This window comes from Microtus pennsylvanicus, chromosome 7 (genome assembly GCF_037038515.1).
Source record: "Microtus pennsylvanicus isolate mMicPen1 chromosome 7, mMicPen1.hap1, whole genome shotgun sequence".
Lineage (NCBI taxonomy): Eukaryota > Metazoa > Chordata > Mammalia > Rodentia > Cricetidae > Microtus > Microtus pennsylvanicus.
This window is the reverse complement of record NC_134585.1, coordinates 29,749,963-29,769,619: the sequence shown is the minus strand read 5'-3', so window position 1 is coordinate 29,769,619 and position 19,657 is coordinate 29,749,963. Positions and strand designations below refer to the sequence as shown.

Below are 19,657 nucleotides of genomic sequence, written 5' to 3'. Positions count from 1 at the left end.
TCCCCCCCCCCCCCCCAGCCACCAAAGCTGGGGGAGGGAAGAAAAGTGGAGTCCATACTGTTACAATGAGTGGAAAAGAGGAAAGACAAGGGTTCCGGGGGAGCGTGGGAACGCTGAGTTCCGATCTGGGAGTTTTGATGCGCAGAGAACAAGCTGTGTTCTCAATGTGCTTTTCTTCCGAGGGGTGCGAATCACAGCTCTTCTCATCTTTCTGAGGACCCGAGTGGCTCGGCTATGTGAGTCGGTCTCTGCAACGCCTGACAGTGGCAAAGGCTCCCCAGTTCCGCCGCTCCCAACGTCGCTTCCCTGCCTGAGCCTGCGGCGCCTCCTCGCGTGCCAGCGCCCCGGGGTGTCTCCTTGCAGGAGCCTACCGGAGGAGGGGGCAGGGCGCGACGCGTGGGTCGCGTCGGTCCCAGCCCTGATGGACGGCCGACGCTGCCTCCGGGGCGGGGACAGCTCGGGCCACCGTGCGCACCGCGCACCCATTGCACCCACAGCTCCTGGGCTCCCGGTGGTATCGGGTCTTGGCCCGTGGAGTCGGCTAGAGAGCTGCGCGACCGTGGTCCCAGCGTCGCCCGCGGGCTGCGGCAGGTGCTTGTCGCACCGGGTCCCCGCGTCCTCCCGCCCCGCCACCCGGGCGCCGCGCCCGCCCCGCCCCCGTCCCCGCCCGCCCGCGGGCCGCCCCGGGCAGGGCCTACAGCTGCCGGGCATGGGAGGGCGACCGGCGGCGGAGGGTGGCTGAGCGCGGCCGAGGGACCGCGCGGTGGCCTCCTGTCGCTGCGCGTTCCACTCCCGGCCGCTCGCAGTTCACAGCCAAGAACGAGCTGGCTGGCTACAGGGACCCGGCCCGGTGGCAGCAGTGGCGTGGTACTCTCTCGCTGTCCCGTTGAGTTAGTGGCGCTGTCCCCGCGCGATGCGCTAAGGGCACCCAGATCCCTATACCAGCGTCTCTGCTGCGCCCCGAGTCGCCGACCCCATGGGACCCACGGGCACAGTGCGCAGCGTGCGGGCGCCACCGTCTCGGCTGCTGCTGCTGCTGCTACTCTTTCTGCAGGTGGCAGTGCCGGCGGGAGCGCTGGCTGAGACCCTGTTGGACGCACCCGGGGCCAGGGGTGCCAGCTCCAACCCGCCAAGCCCAGCCAACGTGGTGGCCCCGGGAACGACACCGTTCGAGGAAAGTCGGTTGCCTGTGTTCACCCTGGATTACCCCCACGTGCAAATCCCTTTTGAGATCACTCTGTGGATCCTACTGGCTTCCTTGGCCAAGATTGGTAAGCGAGCTGTACCCGTGGGTGGGGGCGGGGACGATCGTGCTGGGGCTCCTGGTGGGTAACCAGCCAAGTAGGCAAGTAGTTGGTTTCAGATAGTGGCCACCTCCTGCACCGAGGCAGCCTTGAACAGAGAGATTAGGTTCTTTCTGCAGGTTGAAAGGTCTCCTGTTCTTAATTTAACACTGGCCTTGGAAAGCCTGGGGAAGACAGGCCCATAGCATAGGGACTCACTGCTGACTTCTGCTTGGAACTTCATGTTTGACAGCTCAGTGCCAAAGTGAGGGATGTCTGTGTGCTGAGGGAGTCAGTGGACAGGGTGAATCGGATATCGTCTGCAAGAAGAGAAGAGGAGGGAGCTAGCACTGGGCAAAATGTTGGATGGGAGAGGGCGCCTGGACCAGACACAAACCCTCCCCATGTCCCTGATGAGATGGTGGGCACCTGAGTGCATACAGCTGCAATACCTTCTCTCTGTACCTGTCACTGTCTAGAAAGCCTTTCCTTTCGAGGTAACTGAAGTCAGTGAGATCAGATATTCACAAATCATTAACCCACTTGCCCCACCATCCCCAGTTCTTAAGTTGAAAGTGAAAAACCTCATCGCCTGTTTACTCATCCCTGTTCCCCTGCCCACTTCATCCATCACAATGCTCGCTCACAGTTTTACTCTGTGTTCAAGTGTGTTAGCCATTGCTGCCCTGTTCAAAAATTATAAGGTTTAAAGAGCATAGTGTTTCCTATGTTTTAGGCATTTGTCTTGCGGGATGCAGCGTTTCATAGGTCCCAGTCAGTTTAGGGAACTCATTAATAAGTGAGAAGAAGCCCCAGTGGTTACAACACAGGAAATGCTCCATGGGCAAAGAGGTATAGCAAATCCAGTATGGCCATGAACAGATGCAGGGATCACATCCTGGCCAGACCTATACAGACTGTCTTTTCAAGGATGACCAGAGTCTGGTCAGTGGGAGCTGTTCACCAGAAACAGCAACCCAGAGAGAAAGTGTCAAGGGAGAAGGGATGGTCCAAGCAGGTGGTGGGGATGGTTGATTACCGTATGGGATTTTCAAGCTAAGCCTGGAATCGACTTCCCAGATTAGATTAAATCCCTTAGTAGCTTATTGTGGTGGTAAGCAAAGGTGTCCTGTAGTAGAGGTAATGACGTTGCAGTCTGGAATTGCTGGCTCCAGCATGATTCGCTGCCTGAGTGTTTTAACTCTGTCTGAGCTATGGTCGAAGGAACGTGGACTCACCTACCAAGCAAACAGTCACATAAGCTCCTGGCCTCTAATAAGAGCCAGAGATGTGGTCTCTTCACATATCCCTCACAGCATCCCTGCCCTGTACAGGGTGTGAACACTCTCACCCGAGAGAGGCGGAAACCAAAGCCGGAAAGTTCACACTATGAACCACAAAGTCGGACGTAACCCCATGAAGGCAGGTGGATTGCCTCCGGGCCCCTCCCTCCGCCTGAGTCAGAGCCTCTGGAGGGGTGCGTTCGTGCCCTCTTCCATTACTGCTTTTCTCCTCTGACACCCTCTTCTGTTCTTCACTCCTGATTATTTTAATCAGATTAATTACACTAATAACAGCCGCTAGTGGGCACTTAAGTTCATTATCCCTCATTTTCGCAGCCTTCATCCTGGGTAGATATGATGGCCCTGCTTTGGAGAGGAAGGGAGCGGAGCCATAAGGGAGCCTTGCTGATGGGTGGAGAGACCATGTTCCAGCCAGGAGGGCCTGATGTCTCATTTTCAGATCCTCCCTGGAGGCTTGCTCGGGTGTTGGTCCATTCTTCCTGGGACAGTGAGGCGGGCATACAGGTGGTGACCGTGAGTGGCATCCTGAGAGAAGCGGCAGCAGCTGGGCTGTTCCTGGCCCTTCAGTTGCTTTTCCATTGTCTTCTGCTGCCGCCCTGCTTCTGGCCTTCTGTCATAACCCCAGAACGCGTGTTCTCTTGGGTGGCCTGTAGGTGCTTTCTCCTCCCCAGCTGTGCTATTCTACTCATCTTAATGGACATCATCATCTTAACTGTGTGGTATTTGGTTAAAAAGTATCTGCGCTTGTGTGAGTCAAAGTTCGAAGGTACCTTTATGCGTCTGTTAAGCATGTTCTTGCTCAGCGGATGGAATTCCCCTTCTGTTTCAGGTGCCACTATTCCTGCCTTCACAGAGCTGGCTTTGACCACCCTCGTTATATATCGCCCTTGTCTTCTCCCCATCCATTTGCCTGTCCTGAACTCTGTTCTTCGCTGGCCACTGGGGTCATCCACACAGTGGGTGGGTGACAACACAGGTATTCTTGTCTCCTCCCCAGAGAGACGTCCGAGTAGCCAGGTGCTGACCCTGGAGTAAAGCGAAGGAAATCGGACTCAGGACAGGAAGTGGGTTTTTGAGTTATAAAAGCTGTTGATTAGATTCATTCTCTACGTTCTTCCTATTTTATAACCCAGCCCTCTCTTGTCTCTTTGGCTGCTTCTGGAGGGATGCACAAATACCCAGATGAACTCAAGTCTCCCTCCCCATTACTCCCAAGTCTTTCTCCAGAATCCCTCCCCTAGACTTTTAACTCTCTTTGACTTTAAGACTGCTCTGGTACTGCAGAATACTTTCACAGGCTGGGAAAAGGAGTTCTAAAGCAGAAACTGTGGAGTTTAAATGTTTACACCTTATGTATTGAATACACTTCATAATTTATCTATCCTCCAAACCAAAATATGCCTGCATAACTAGAGCTAGAAAGACAGTGGCTTTTTCGCAGCTTCGCAGTTTCAAATGTCAATTCTAACTGCATATAAATTAATTACGTTTGGGTTTGGTTAATGTTAGTATGAGATGGTTTAATTTATTAGCAGTTCTTTTTAAAATAATAAAGTTTATTTAAAATAGAAGAGGCTCTGCTTTAGCTTTTGTGTTTGAAAAACATCTGTCTGCGCACATGTTGTGGTGGGGAGAGGGAGCATAACTTACATGGCCTGAGTTGCTCATATTGAGAAAGATGTTGACTCCAGCGCACACAGGGATATGAGGGTACGAGGCAACACAAATGCCAACTCATAAGAAACTTGTACTTCCCGCCTGTTCTACATGACAGTACGGTACTACTCCTGTATTGTGGCGCCTGCACTACAGGACCATTCGCGAGCCAGGCAAGGGCCTGGAGATTTAAATACACAAAGACACACAGACAGAGACACGGGTCATCCTTGAAACAGGAATGCCCTTTTTATTGTGTCCAGGGGCAGCTTATATAGGGATCCTTAACTGCTAGCCACACCCCCAGCCAAACCCACCAGAAACCACTCTCCTTCCATCAGGAACTCCTGAGGGTCTCATGCTCAGAGCAGCTGCAAGCATAAGACATTGTTTACAAGAAATTCAGGATCTGGGGGTTCACAGCTCCCAACAGAAACTGGGGTTTCTGTTTGAAGCATTTCAGTGCAAGTCCCTGGTGTGCCAGAACTTACCTGCTACAGAGAACAGGGAGAACCATTACCAGTGATCAATCTAAACAAAGATAAACAGGTTGCACTCTCTCATCGGGATTTCCAAGTACTCTCAGAAGTCAGAAAGTACTCTCGTTGGTTTTGGCTTTTTTTTTTTTTTTGTAAAAAGTGTAATTCAACTTATCTTCTCATTGCTTTGTTTGCTTATTAGGGGGAAAACATCAACTTCCTCACTGTTTGGCTAAGGATATAGTTCTAAAATTTCCACCAAGCTTCATGCTAAATCCAATGATGCCGCGTATATGCGAAACAGCTTAACAGAAGGAATGAAAGAGCACAGTGGGTTTAGCCCAACCAGGGATGAAGTGCTTCCTTGCCTTTTCTCTAGGTCCTCGAGTGTGCACATTCTTATCAGCGTCGCTGTGCCTATCATTCTGGAAATACATTGATTTTTTTTTTCTCTGTGCAGTAAAACCCCCACACTGTGCCTGCTGAATCTTGTAGGCAGGGCTAGAGCTCTAGGCTGGCGATATGAGGAAGAAGCCAAACACAGTTTCTTGGTGTGCTTTCCAGCTGTCTGATTAGCTCTCTCTCCTCATGAGCTAGGCCATTGGGGGCTGTGCTTGCTCTAACTTGAGTGAACATGGCTGTATGATCTACTTAAGCTTGTGGTTTCGGGACAGAGCACCGGGTCTCATCCTTACATCTTTTTTTTTTTCTGGGATTCCCTGTGTGCCCCTTTACAGCCGAGGGGTCTTGCAGGGGTTGCAGGTCTCCTTGCTTTTCCTACCTGATCCCTTGTTATCTTTGCCTTTCTTATTTTCTTGGCCCTAACAACTTGGGCTTAGGGACAGTGTTTTCTACTTCTCTTCACCCTATTACTTGGGGAAAAGAGTTATTATTATTATCACTACTATTGTTGTTATTATTATTACTATTTTGAGGGAAAGGCAAAACATTTGGCCAATGAAGGTGTCTCTTCTGGGTTCCAGGCTACCATGAGTTTAAAAAAAGGAGATTCAAAAGTTGTGTAGCTTTCTGAGTTACAGAGATTTTTATCTCTGAAAAGATAGGTCTCCCTGCACTTGCCTTATTCTTAGTCTGGTTTGTCTGAAGCTTACGCACCATCTGGGGGTGAAGTTTGTGGTCTTTGCATCTCAGGTTGTGCATACCGTGTGTCTGCTGGCAGGTGCTCTGACCTAACAAAGCCAGAAGAAGGGTTCAGCCTCCTCTGTCATGGAAGCACCATCTATGGCCAAGGTTGCCCATATGGTTTAGGTCTGAAAAGGGAATGCGGCAACCTTTTCATTTCTTTCTGAAGACTAATGCAGGCACCATCAAGAATGGTATCAGGATGGCATAGCCGCACTGTTTTTTTTTTTTAAAAATAACTATAGTTTTTTGCTTGTTTGTTTGTTTTTGCCAATTGAAAAATCTTATTCTTGCTCAACTTTAACAAGGATAACTTTATTTACCATTAGTGGGGCACTTAGTTCTTGTGAAGCCCCAAGAAGCATAACCATGCGTACACACACACACACACACCACACACACACACACACACACACACACACACTCACACACACGTTTTCTTTCTGGTCTGTAACAACTCAGCTGTAAAATTAAGTGAATTTGATGGTTCTGCTACAGATGATGATTCAGTTAATTTAATATGCAATTTGGTTTATCTCTGTCTCTTTGAGTCAGTTTTGGTCATTTTTATTTTTATGTCACTTGACATTTTACATTTCCTGAAAGAAATTTTTTTTTCAGAGATCGTACTCCGTCTGCATTCTTGTGCTCTTTTTATTTCTAATATTTTTATTCATGCCTTTCTTCATCTTGACCAAAGTTAATTATTTTTTCTCTTGCCCTAAGAAAAAAAAAACCCATTCTTACTTGTTGGTTTTGAATTTTACAGCTTTTGCTCATAGTTTTGTGGCTTTCTTGCTCCCATTCTATTTGGCGTATTTATTTAGTTATTAAACTGAAAGGTTGGATCGCCAACTGGAGAGTTTATCTTTCAACAGTATACCAGTTTTCACCTCACAAGGGTAACTCTAACGCAACAAAACCACTAAGAATGGGAAACACAATTACTGTTGTCCTAAATACGTATCAAGTACATGCCTTTTGTGACCATCTGAGCTCCCAAATTCACAAGTATTTGTGCTAAAATGACTCAATAAAATGGGTAAGATAACTTCTAATCTTTACTCAGCTACCGGAACTTTTTAAAGAGTCCGTTTCGTCTTCATCATTCTCTCTACGAGTGCACTCATTACATGTTGTGCCTTTAAAACTAAGTCAAAAAGGACCAATCCACAGTACTTCAAGTTTGTATAAATTAATAGTGATTGTTAATAAAAATAATGCAATAAATAGTAAAGACAAAAGATTCTGGAAAGTGATGCAAATGAAATAATGTGCCCAGATAAATTACATGATATCACTATTATTACTAAGTCAGAAATTATGGGTTTTCAAAAGGGAGAAGTAGCTACAGAACGTTAAAGCCCAGTTCAGTTGATGGATCGTATCACAGCATGCCCAGCGTCCAGAGTCAAAGAAATACCTTATAAAGTAGAGTTATTTAATGCGAATTTCTAACTATGCAGTCATGACTCCAAAGGCTGTTTGGCAATATGCATTCTAAGAGAAAGAGCCTTTCTATGCTATTTCAGGTTTGTTACCTTGTTTAATAGTCAGATTTTAACTCTCACTCATTTTCCTGTATTACAAAAAATCATATTGAGCCAGGTGGTGGTGGCACTTACCTTTAATCCCAGCACTTGGGAGGCAGAGGCAGGCTGATCTCTGTGAGTTCAAGGTCAACCTGGTCTACACAGTGAGTTCCAGCCTACGCAGAGAAACCCTGTCTCCACCCCCCCAAAAAAAATTGAAGGAAAAATCATATTGATAAACATATTGAGACTTTTATTTTAGGATTTATTTTGTTTTTCTTAGATTTATTAGTTTTATTTAATGTGTCAGTGTTTTGTCTGCCTGTGTGTATATGTACCGCCTGAGTGCTTGCTGCGTGTGGAGGTCAGAAGAGGCCACTGGGTCTGCTGGCATAGGTGGTTGTGACTCACGATGTGGATGCTAGGGATCAAATCCAGGTCCTCTTAGAGAGCAACAGGAGCTCCTAGCTGCTGCGCTAACTCTCCAGCCCAGGGGCTGTGTTTTATATATTTATCTATTTTGATTTACACAGTATTGATTGCATTTTGTTCAGAAAAGTATGCTGATGATTTAATTATAGTCTTAATTGTTATGTTCCATGTGGACTAATGTGGGGCTGTTTTAATATCAGGGTTTTCTATGTGAAAAGACAGTAAAAGGTAAAAGTATTTAGTGTCACGTGTTGTCCACACTCACAGGCACGTATGTATACTGTCAGACAGTCACAGATCAAGTTGCTAATCATGGCATTAGACCCTTCAGTACTACTACTGGGTTTGGGCTGGCTTATCCGTTTCTGGCCTGTATAAAAACCTGCCACATTTTGTCGACTTTTATTTTATCTATTTGGAGCTCGTGTTCTTAGGTGTATATTGATTCGATATTGTTACATCTTGGTCCTCCCTTTACAGCTTTCCTTGTGGCTCCAATTTGATGTTTTTGTATCATTGTTGTTACTCAAAATAGAAGTGGGTTTGCACATCCCTTTTCTCTCGTAGGTGTGAGCACTGCAGTATTTCTCAGATACATCTTTCCCTACATCTTAGTAGAACAGTAGCTACGGCACTTCTATTTAGATGTGTCTCATTAAAGTACATATAACTGGATTTCCTGTCTTTAAAATTTGAAATCTCTGCAGCTTAAAAAAAAAGACATTATCACATTAATTGTATTGATTTGCTGGGGTTCATTTTATTCTATGCTTTTACTTGATGTCTTTATTTTCTTTTCTTCCAATATTTTGACTTTGCAGCCATTTTCTTACTTATCTGATTCCTGTCTCTTCCCTCCCCTCCTCTACCTTCCCTTTCACTTCCCCTCTGTCAAACACAGCATTCGCTGTTTTCATTGTTGTTATTAGCATGTTCCTGAATATGCTTCAGCTTTCTATGTTTTAAAAACTTATTTCAAAGTTTACATTGCTTCATAAAGGTTTACTCTATATACTGTTTGTTTAGATTTGTAAACCTGCTCATCATTTTTTTCTTTACGGTTACTTCTAGCTCTTCCTTCTAGATGGTTCCCCTTCTCTCCACGTGCCTTCTTCAGTGGATTCTTCAGGGACCGCCTTGGTCTTTATCCTTGTTCAATTTTTTTATTCTTGGTGGTAGGAGTTTTACTCAGGGCTTCATACCTTCTAGACATGTGCTCTGCCACGGAGTCCTATCCCAGTCCTTTGAAAATGTCTTTAAATTGATTATACTCTGTAATGAAAATTAAACTGAATATAGGGCGTGGAGTTATTCTAATGAGACTATATGATGTCATTGCTTCCTGCCCTCTTTTTTCCTAATGGCTATTTTGTGAACTCCCCACAGCCCTTTGGAATTAGTTTGACTCCCCTGCACCCAACCCCGGTTGCATTTCAGTTTTTTTTTTTTTGGTTGTTGTTGTTATTGATGATGATGATTTTTGTCTCTGGTTATTTCTGATATTTGGCTCCTGTTTCAATGTGTCTAGAAACATTTATGTAATTTTTCTTCCTTAGTATTTGTTAAATGGCTTTTTCTTAATTGATTTCTCTTTTCCTTTCTCTGTTACTTATTTTTGCTTTCCTCAAACCTTTTTTTCCTATTTATCGTACACAACACGCTTCTAATTTGTAGTCAGCCAGCTCATTAGACTTTCAGTCCTAATTGCATTCTATTTCAACCTCTTTGTGCCCATTTCAAGTCTGTCTGCCTTATATTCATACTGTTTAACTTAATTATATTTATTTTAGCAATTACTTAATTTTCATTCTTTCTATAGTCATTTCATAGTTCCCACCAGCATTCATATTTTTTTTATCTTTGGGTTGTAAATTGTTACATTAACTCTTTTCCTTTTGGCTATTAATATCTTGCGTAGACTGCTTTTTTTTTTGTCCTGTGAGCTTAGTTTCACTAAGGGACACTGATCTGGCTGAGTCTGTGGAACTTATAAACTTGTTCTTATAAGATGGTTCTTAGTGGTTTGTTTAAGAAATGAGTTTTAGTATTTTCACAACTTGGCTTTTCTGTATGTATTGAGCATTTTGTGATGAGGACCTGGAATTCTGTTTCTATTCCAGGTGAGCTTCTTCCTGGCCTGGAGCCATATAGAATTGTCCAGGTTCCTTCCCTTTTTTTCTGGCTAGAGGCATCTTTCCCCCTCCTCCTATTTATTTATTTATTTATTTATTTATTTATTTATTTATTTAGGGCAAAGCAGTTCTTTAGAGTTGGGAATTTATGCAGGGGCCCTTCCTTCACCAGTCTAAAGTCTTACTGCCTCTTCTCATGAAGGTGTTACAGAGTCAGGTCCCAGCACAAAGGACATGCAGCCAGCTCTGTCTGGAGTTCCCTTGGCTCACTGTGGCCCAAACACCCACTGAAGCCTGTTGCTTTAGTTTCTTTCCTTATTTCTGGTCTCCTAGACATTGTCTTCTATGTTGATGTAGGACACTAGGCATTAGTGTTATAATTTGTACTTAGAGGAGGCTATATTTACCTCTGTATTGTTTAATACTATGGTGATAGTTTGTATGAGGCTTTTAAAAGAAATGCATTTAAAATGCAATGAAACGATTCATTAATTTGTGTGTGTGTGTGTGTGTGTGTGTATTCTGTATGTGTTGTGTCAAGGTGCATGGTACACATCTGGGGTTCAGAGACCGACTTTGCGAGTCTCTTTTCTTCGTCCACCTTTAAGTGAGTTCCAGGTATTAAACACAGGCTATTAGATTTGCATCTCAGGGCTGCAAGTGTCTTCAGCCCGAGTCATTTTCCTCCACAGAAAGATTTTCATGCATTGCTTAAACTTTACAGCTAGATTGTGATGGCTTCTTACTTGCAAGAAGAAGAAAAAAAAACAACTGTACTTTCGTCATTTAAAAAATATTGGGCTGTGAAAACATAGTAATGCTGACATTGCTTTATCATCCTTATTTTCTTGCTTGTGCAGAAGAGTCCTAGCTCAGGCAGGAACTGAAGAAGTATGGGAGAAAAATAAGCCCTGAAATACCTCAGAGATAGGGTGATCCAGTTCTATATTCCATCATAACCTGAGACCTCTGTTGAGTCTTCACCTCCTTGGGCTTCCCAATTGATTATTTGAAGTCAGGACTAGCCGAAGTGGGGCCGTATGTCAGTTCCTTGTGCTTCGTATGTCTATATGGACAATGCGAGAAAAGGCTGTGCAACAAAGCTTTCACCATTTTGTATATATAAATTTATGTTTCTCCTTCCTCCTCTCTTCCAGCACCTTCCCTACCCGCCTCTGTTCCCACGCTCCAATCCCCTCCTCCTCCCTTTCTGCTTAGGAAAAGGCAGGTCTCCCATGGGTATCAACAGAACATGGCATATCAAGTTGCAGTAAGACTAAGCACCTCCCCATGTATTTTGGCTGGGCAAGGCGATGCAGTATCGGGAGTAGGGTCCCAAAAGGCTGGAAAAGAGTGGGAGACAGCCCCTGTTTCCCTTTTAACAAAGAAAACAAACAAACCAAAATTAAAAACCGGAAGCCAAGAGAAGTGTGTGTTTATTATCTGAAAGTGTTGTGCGGACATGGGTGGGTAGGAGGAGCGTGTGTCTATTATCTGAAAGTGTTGTGCGGACATGGGTGGGTTGTCATCGTGAAGGACGCCTGTTCAATTGTAGGCTACTTGCTTGCAATTATGCCTTTTTAAAGTAATGAATCATAACCGAGGTGCTTTCTGCAATAATTCCATACATTGTTCGTCACCCTTCATGGGCTTTCTGGTCTGGTTGTATAAAGTTCATTCCTTGTTTGGAGACGTCTTTATCTTCTCCCACCTTTCCACCCATTCCGCAGACAGACACGGTCATTCTCGTCAGGCTCTCTGTGTGAGTGATTCATGCTTGACCTACAAATACCACATGATTTCTTCGTTTTGACGTATAAAAGCTTTCATGGGAAAGAGAGAAAAGTAATGAAACACACAGTTGCATTTAGAATCTTATCCTGAAGGCTTAGGGGTGTGCAGCTTGTTGGTAGATACTTATTCTGTATTTATGGGATTATTTATGTATGTCCAGCATTAATAAGGACCTGGGTTTGATCTTTGCAGAAAAGCCCTTTAGAGGTGTGTGAAGGTTTTCTTTGGCTGCTGCTTTTGCCTTTTGAGTGTCACGTAGCTCAGGTTGTCCTTGAATTTTCTATAGAGACAAAAGAAATCCCAATTCTTCTAACTCTGCCTCCAAAGTGTCGCGATTATAGCTATGTAGCATCAAGCCCTGCTAAACGTTACTTATGCATGTCAAGTTCCTCAGGTGACCACGGGACAGTGAAATAGCCCTACCTCCATACTTCTGTGTCTCAGTCACTGCTCCTCCCAGCTCCTGAACGTGTTTCCCAGGATCCCAGGCTGGAAACCTGAGCGCTGTAATGAGACCAGCATTGTCTCCTCTCGCCCCGTCGCAGGGGAGCCCTGGGTTAGACTCTCACAGTTTCCTTCATAAGGTAATAATAGCTAAGAAGGACACAGCATCGTCCCTCCAGCTACTTGGCTACATGCTTCCTTAAATGCTCACCATGTTGCTTAAGTCTCATAGTCATACAAGAATGTCATCCCATATTTCAAAACACAGAAGAAAACGTGAGGTCAAGGGAGCTTAACTACTTTGCGCCAGACAGACCAACTGGCAAGTGGTTGACCTGGGGCCACAGAGAGTTCTTCATCTCTGTGTGGTGTTACCCCATCACTTCCTGGAAGCAAAAAGCATATTGAATTACAGGTAGGCCTCTTGTCGGTGGGGCCTGCTTCTGTGCATTCGACCAATAATGAATCAGAAACATTGGTGATGTACTGGATGTCTATACCAAACACTTGGATAAGGAGTGGATTTTTTTCTTGTTATCACACTATAGTCTAGCTATTTAAATGGCATTTGCATTGTTCATGTGTGAGTGTGCAGGAAGCATGCGCCTAGGTGCCATGTAAATATGACACCGATGTATGTAAGAGACTTTGTTACCTGAGGGGGATTCTAAAACCAATGCCCAGAAACTGTGAAGGTCAGCTGTGTCACATGCCCACCTGTGGTCTCCTGAGTGCCCTAGTGGACCCGATCTACTCAATCTTTCCTCGGACACAAAGAAGTGTCCTTGAGTCTCCTGCTTGACCCTTCTTTCGTCTTTTGTCCAGGCTCGATCACCATGGTAAAATCAGGCTATAGCGGTCATTCCATCTGTGTCCTTCAGAGGGTCATTGTGAGAAGCCACTGAAATAATTCACAGAAGCAGCTTGCGGCCTAAAGCCACTAGTCATACGGTTTCCTAGCAACCACTCTAAGTTGGGTGGGATGGAAAGAACAAGGAGACAGAATCCAGTAGCAGCATCAAAACTGGAACGTGATCTAGAATTTCGGAGTCTTGGTGGAGCCTTGTTTCGTTGTTGTGCTCGTGTGGGAATGATGCAGAATGTTTATGCTTTGAGATACAGTGATCCTCCCTGATCTGTGATTTATATCCCACGATCACATTTGGCTGTGCTCACTCATGGTCAGGAATGAATCATTTCATTAATTTCAATTGTCTTATTTCTTCCTAGAGTAATAATCAGTGTTGAAGAGATGGTTCAGTGGTTAAGAACACTTACTATTCTTACATAGGCCCAGGTTCTGTTCTCAGCATCCAAGTCAGGAGGCTTACAACCACCTGTAACTCCAGTTCCCTGAGGTACCGGCACTCACAAGCACATATCCAAACACACACACACACACACACACACACACACACACACACACACACCCCACATATAATTAAGAATAAAAATAAGTCTTAATAAAAGAGCATTCAAGAGAGAATAATTGCACCAACCTAACTATTCTGCTAAGTTGCTGGAGCTATTTTATTTATCAGTAGCAATTGTTGCTAAACTCATACCGTGTCTAACTTACAAGCTCAAATTTCTCATCGGTATGAATGTCCGTGCAAAATATAATACACATACAGGCATTCATACTAGTTCTGGTTCCAGACATCTATTGAGGATCTTAGAATATGCCCCATGGATGAGAGGGAGGATATTGGACATATTTAATATGTTAAGGAGTCATAGGCGAGAGAAACATGGGCTACTAAATATCAATTCTAATTGATATTGACAAGAAAAAATTCTAAGTATTCTTCTTTGGTTGTTGCATACATTCAAACTTAATGGCAGATCATCCTGCTCATTTGGGGACCTAACCACACACAAGTGACATGCCTTAAGATGTGGTCTAAGGAACTATGTTTATTTGACCCATTGTCTGGAACTGTATCTGATACATAGTTAGGATTTGATAAATAACTGTTAAGTAGGTGAAAGATAATTAGAAAAGCTTTTTGTTTCTCCGCACTTAGGTTGTCCAGTCATTAAGGAAACAAAACACCCCGTATGACACCTGTGGTTTAGCTGTGTTCTCCTGGCACATATATTATTTATTTGCTCTTTCACTCTCAAATATCTCAGCCTTTCCACTTGCTTATAATGTGTATTCTATTCTTGAACATACTTGAGTGGTCACCTAAGCTCTAGTTCCCAGAATCCCAGCCCTGCCATTAACTAGCCGTGAATCTGAGGTCACGTGGCTGCCCTCACTCACCTTTGTTATTTTGCCAGCAACCTGAGATACTGATAATGACAGCTTCTTCGTTCAGCCCTCCCGAAGGTAGGTAACAAGGTTACCATGCTCCGAACTTGCTGCCTTAAAGACCTCAGCAATGTGGCTAGCCCCAGTGAGAACAGATAGCCACCTCCCTTCCCAAAGCATAATAGCACCCTGGAAAAGTCTGTTTGGTCCATTTGCTCCGCGGCAAGTTGTTCGGTTATTTAGATGTCCTGGCCTCCTGCTGTTGGTGTTATAAATAGGCTTCCGTCCAAGACATACATATTTCAGCTCCCAACGCTGCCGAAGTGAAAATAAAGAAAATCATCCGTCGGCTTTGGCTTAGTTTGCCATGGAAAAGAAGGGCAACGCACACCCATTGTTATCACTGGTTCCTCCTTAGAAACTGAAGGCTCAGCCGCCAGGCATAATAGGTGGAGGCCAAACCAGGCCCTGCATGTGGGCCCCTTGCAGGCAAGGTGTGCCTTTCCCTGTGGCAGCAAGCTGTCTCTGCGACACTTCCCTGGCAGCCCAGGGTGGTCATGTGTATTCATGGATAAGTCAGTCAGTTATGCAGAGTCAGTGAAGTACACCATATAACACACATACATATAATTCATAACATAGAACATATTAACATAATACATAAATATATATTATCTATTAACACATTACCTATTATTATGTAAGATGTAATATATACCATATAAAATAATATTAAAGTATGCATTATAATGAAGTATATAGAATATATTGTATAGATTTATTATATTTGTAATATGATAACACATTTATTATTTATATAAATATATATACACACATCTCCAACTGTCCTCTCTTATCCTTTCCACACGCCTGCTGAACTCCTTCTTCCCAGGGTGTGTGCCTCACTGCAGACAATCGGGGCTGCACAGATAAGCTTTAGCGGAGGGATCTCCCCCTAGGAAGTAAAACTTACCAGTGGCTACACACTAGGACTTACCCCCATGTCACAACCAGTAGCTGCCTCTAAGGCCTCAGAGATGGGTGGAAAGGTTTAGCTTTTACGATTTTCTGAGACAGGGTCTTGTATCCTGGGATGTCATAGAACTCCTGATCTCTCTGCCTTGATTTCCAAGATGGCCGACGGGCAGTAGTGAATTCAGCTTTCTGATTTTCACCCCTGGTCTTCACAGAGGGCAAGAATGCATTGTTAGTGTCAACCTTGGGCTACTTCCGTAGCGAAACAGCCTCCGTTTTTCCTAACTCTGTTTCAAACAGTCTGGAAAGACAATGCCCATGGCAGTTCCGGGGACTCTCAGCTTTCGAAGAAATCAGGAAACTTCCTGTCTGTGTGAAACAGCTCTGGCCGCAGGTGTCTGTACTATACTGTCAAGGCTGACCGTTTTTCTCAGCCTATGGCACCCTTTGGCTGGTCGTTTATGTGTGAGTGAGCTGCCATCCACAGCCTCCACGGAGGCTCAGCACACAAGCCCTACGACACAGGCCTCTTGTTTTGGTCTCGCTACAATGTGTACAGTTAAAACCAGAACTTCCTTCATTTTTTTCAGTTATTTCACAACTGCAATGTGCTTTGTTCCTCAGGAGAATCTTTTATCTTGTGTTGTGTTCCTGTTGATACTCATTCATGTACAAAGTCTAAGGCAGGGGTTCTCAACTTTCCTAACGCTGTGACCCTTTAACACAGTTCTCTCATATTGTGGTGACCCCCACCCATAAAATTTTCTTTATTGCTACTTCATAACTGTAATGTTGCTACTGTGATGAATTGTAATATAATGTAAAAATTTGGGGGGGGGAGAGATAAAGGGTTGAGAACCACTGCTCAAAGGCTATCCATGATTGCTGATCATCTTGCTAGAGATTTGGCCATTAAGGACTTTATTTCCCCCACTGGGCAGAGAGAGAGAGAGACAGACAGACAGAGACAGAGAGAGAGAGAGACAGAAACACAAAAACAGATAAAGACAAAGAAGCAGAGAGAGAGAGACAGAGACAGAGAGACAGAGACAGAGATAGAGAGAGCTAACGGAATGACACAAGCTTTTTAAACCCTAAAGTCTTCCCTCAGGTACACACCTTCTCCCGTAAGACTACCACACCTCCTAGTCAATCCCAAACAGTTCTACCAACTAAAGACCAAGAATTCCCATATGAGTGGGTCTTTGGGGGCAATTCTCATTCAGACCACCAGATTCTACTCCGCAGGCTCCGCAGGACTCCCTAGAGTACAAATATTTCCTCTGTCCTGTAAATCAGTGGTGGCTGCTTTAGAGATTTTGCAACCACTTAATTGAAAAGTAAAATTAGACTGCAATTACTGGCAATTGTGGATTCTTCTCCTATACTTCCATCTGCTTATTTTAAGTAACTCGTCACTCTGTTTAACAGCCAGCCTCCTGAAGGGATAAAATTCAACCGTAAAATAAAGTTCCCACCCAAGGTGGTGGCAAGGGTGGGGAGACCTCCTCGGAAAAACTCGTATAACTTTTAAGGACAGTAGGACACAAACAGCGAAAACCAAATCGGCGTCAATCATTCACTAACACACGGGCTGAAACGAAGACACAGCCTAGGATTTAGCCTCTACCCTGGGGCAATAGAGCGAAAATTACTTTGGACTGTTGGCTTGCACGGAAGGATTGAAATGCAGGTTAAAGCACACCCAAGCCCTTATCCCTGCCAGTCCAACACCATGCCTCAGAAAGAGTAGCTGGAACTTACGGACATCTGAACTCTAATTCCACCTAACTAACGCTTACACAATGAAGCGTCACCTCGGAAGAATCTCTTCATATCGAACTGTCCCTTCTTTAGTGACTTTGCTAAATGGTATTTCTAACATGTGTGGAGTGGGGAACAGGGAGGCAAAATACACTGCAGGGTGTCTAACACACAAGGAGAGCTCTAGAGGTTATAAAAATGTCTCAACAGGTTCCCCGCAAGTTGAGTGACCTCAACATGAAACATGAGACCATGAAAACGCGAGACTGAGACTTTTCTAAGGCAGAATATTGAACACGTCCAAGGGCAGCGCTTTGTGTTTAACAGCAGGGATTTCATTTCCCACCTGGCTAGATGAGAAATTCCCCTGGTATCTGTGGGTGACTCCTCTCTACTTAAAGAGATACGCATTTCACACCCAGAGAGGGATAGGTACAGAAACTTTTGCAAAGGGTCCAGGGTCACTGCTGTTATTTCCTGGAGCAGAATTACAGTGTGGCAGAATGCAGCCAGTTCTAATTCCCAGACTTTCTTAAAGGTGTCTTTCGTGTATTTCATTTTCCCTCCGCTGTGCTCCAAGAGAACCGTGCACAGTTGCTGGGATGCCAGCAGAAACAGGGTTCTTCTGCTGAACGCTGAGAATCTGAGTGTGCCGGTGGAAACCTCTGGCCATCCTCCAGAGCAGAGAATGGCCCTTGTAGCCCTCTCCACCCCTGGATCATGAGCAGATTAAAGCAATTTGAGATGATGTCCATCAGCAGGAAGTAGCCACCCTGTCCAGGTACATAATTGCTTTGCATTTCATATAAAGTTCAGAACTATTAATCACCTTAAGTCAAAAGTGAGTCTTGTGATTGACGGAGAAGTCAAGTGTTCCTTTGTTTGGAGGCTTCTGTGTTACACTTCCTCTGTCGTTCAGGTGTAAGTTCAACTTTCTTTATTAGGTTGAAAGTAAGAAATTAGTTTACTTTGTACAAGATCAAGATACAAAATCGTACAGTACCTGTACAAAGTTTTTTTGTTTTGTTTTGTTTTTAGTTGCTCTTTTAGTTATTTTCTTAAAGATTGTGACAAAATTCCAACAAATGTAAATTAACAGGGGAAAGTCTTCTTTGGACTCTTTGTTTGGCGGCAGGGGTGGGAGGGCAGGGGGGCATCGTCTATAATGGTAGCAGAGGCAGAGAGGGAGCTAGAGGCGGCTGGTCACCTTCAATCCACTGTCAGAAAGACTGGGGTATGACCACTGCCACTCAGCTAGCTGACTCCTTTCCATCTTTCCCATTTTTACGTCCCCCGCCCATTTGATGGTGTCATTCACATTCAGGGTGGGGTTTCCCTCTGGACTGACACCTTTCTCTAAATGCCCTCACTGGCACGCTCAGAGGAGTGTCTCCTAGGTGATTCTAAATCTAGCCCACCTGGCAATGAAGATTAAAGGTCCAAAGTCCACCCTTTCTCAGCTTCACACACAAGCGCATCACTTCAAACCATAAGACACCCACACCTGGTCCCTAAGGTCTCACGCTTATCTCACAATTCAAACTGTGTCCAGCTGACCTCTTAAAGTCTCGACGATCGGTTAAGTCACAGCTCTGTTCAAAACCCCAGGGTCTATACACATTGCCTGCCACTCAAGAAATCTCTTAATAGTAAGCCTCCCCAAAATGAAAACAAATCATATACTCCCATTATTCCATGGCACTGGGCGTATTGTCAGCCATGGTTTGTGGGGATGGCAGGGATAGGGAACACATGGTGGTGAGCTGGCTAGTCATATAATGTCCACCGGAAGCAGAGACAGATGAATGCTGGGACTGAACTCGCTTTCTCCCCCCTCCCTTTTTTAATCATTCTAGGATCCCAGCCCATTAGATAGGGCCATGCCCATTCAGGATGGAAGTTTGCCTCCTGAGTAAGACTAGCTCGGCACTTCTCAAGCACAAACAGACATGCCCAGAGTATGTCTCCTAGCTGTGTTTATATCCAGTCAAATAAATATAACCCAGTTAACTATGGAGTCATAATAAAGATGAACTGTCATTCCTGCCTTTGTGCATGCCTGACTGTTCTAATTTCTGGAAAAAACTGTGGGTTTTTATACCTCTGAGGGAGTCAGCACTGATAACACCTGGGGACGTCTGTGGTTACTACTTCCTTGAAATATATTTAGGTACATATTGGAGGGCTATACCATGCCATTATGTCATAGGAGAGGGACAACAACAATGAAACTGTCCCTTTTACAGTGCGCATTGTGTAGGCTCAACACCCTTAGCACACAAGAGCATTACACCTGGGAGTCCCCTCCCAGAGCCGACTCCCCTATGAGCCGATGTGTTCAGGCTTAGGAGGTTCTTCCCAGACTTGCCTGCTACTTCTCAAGGTGCAAGGCTTCCAAAAGTCCCCTGTGGGTGGGGGAGGACAAAGGAGTTCTCTGTTATCAGAGGGCAAATGCTTTCAAT

The 19,657-nt window shown here is 44.7% G+C and overlaps 1 protein-coding gene across 1 annotated transcript in view; it reads left to right on the top strand.

The window, feature by feature from the left end:
* Positions 1-685: 685 nt before the first annotated feature.
* The window catches only part of Slc9a2 (solute carrier family 9 member A2), an 81,515-nt gene continuing 62,543 nt past the window's right edge, over positions 686-19,657 (top strand). The window contains exon 1 of the mRNA XM_075980286.1: positions 686-1,271. Coding sequence (XP_075836401.1) covers positions 977-1,271 — 295 coding nt within the window. The 5' untranslated portion in view covers positions 686-976. The remainder of the gene's footprint in view (positions 1,272-19,657) is intronic.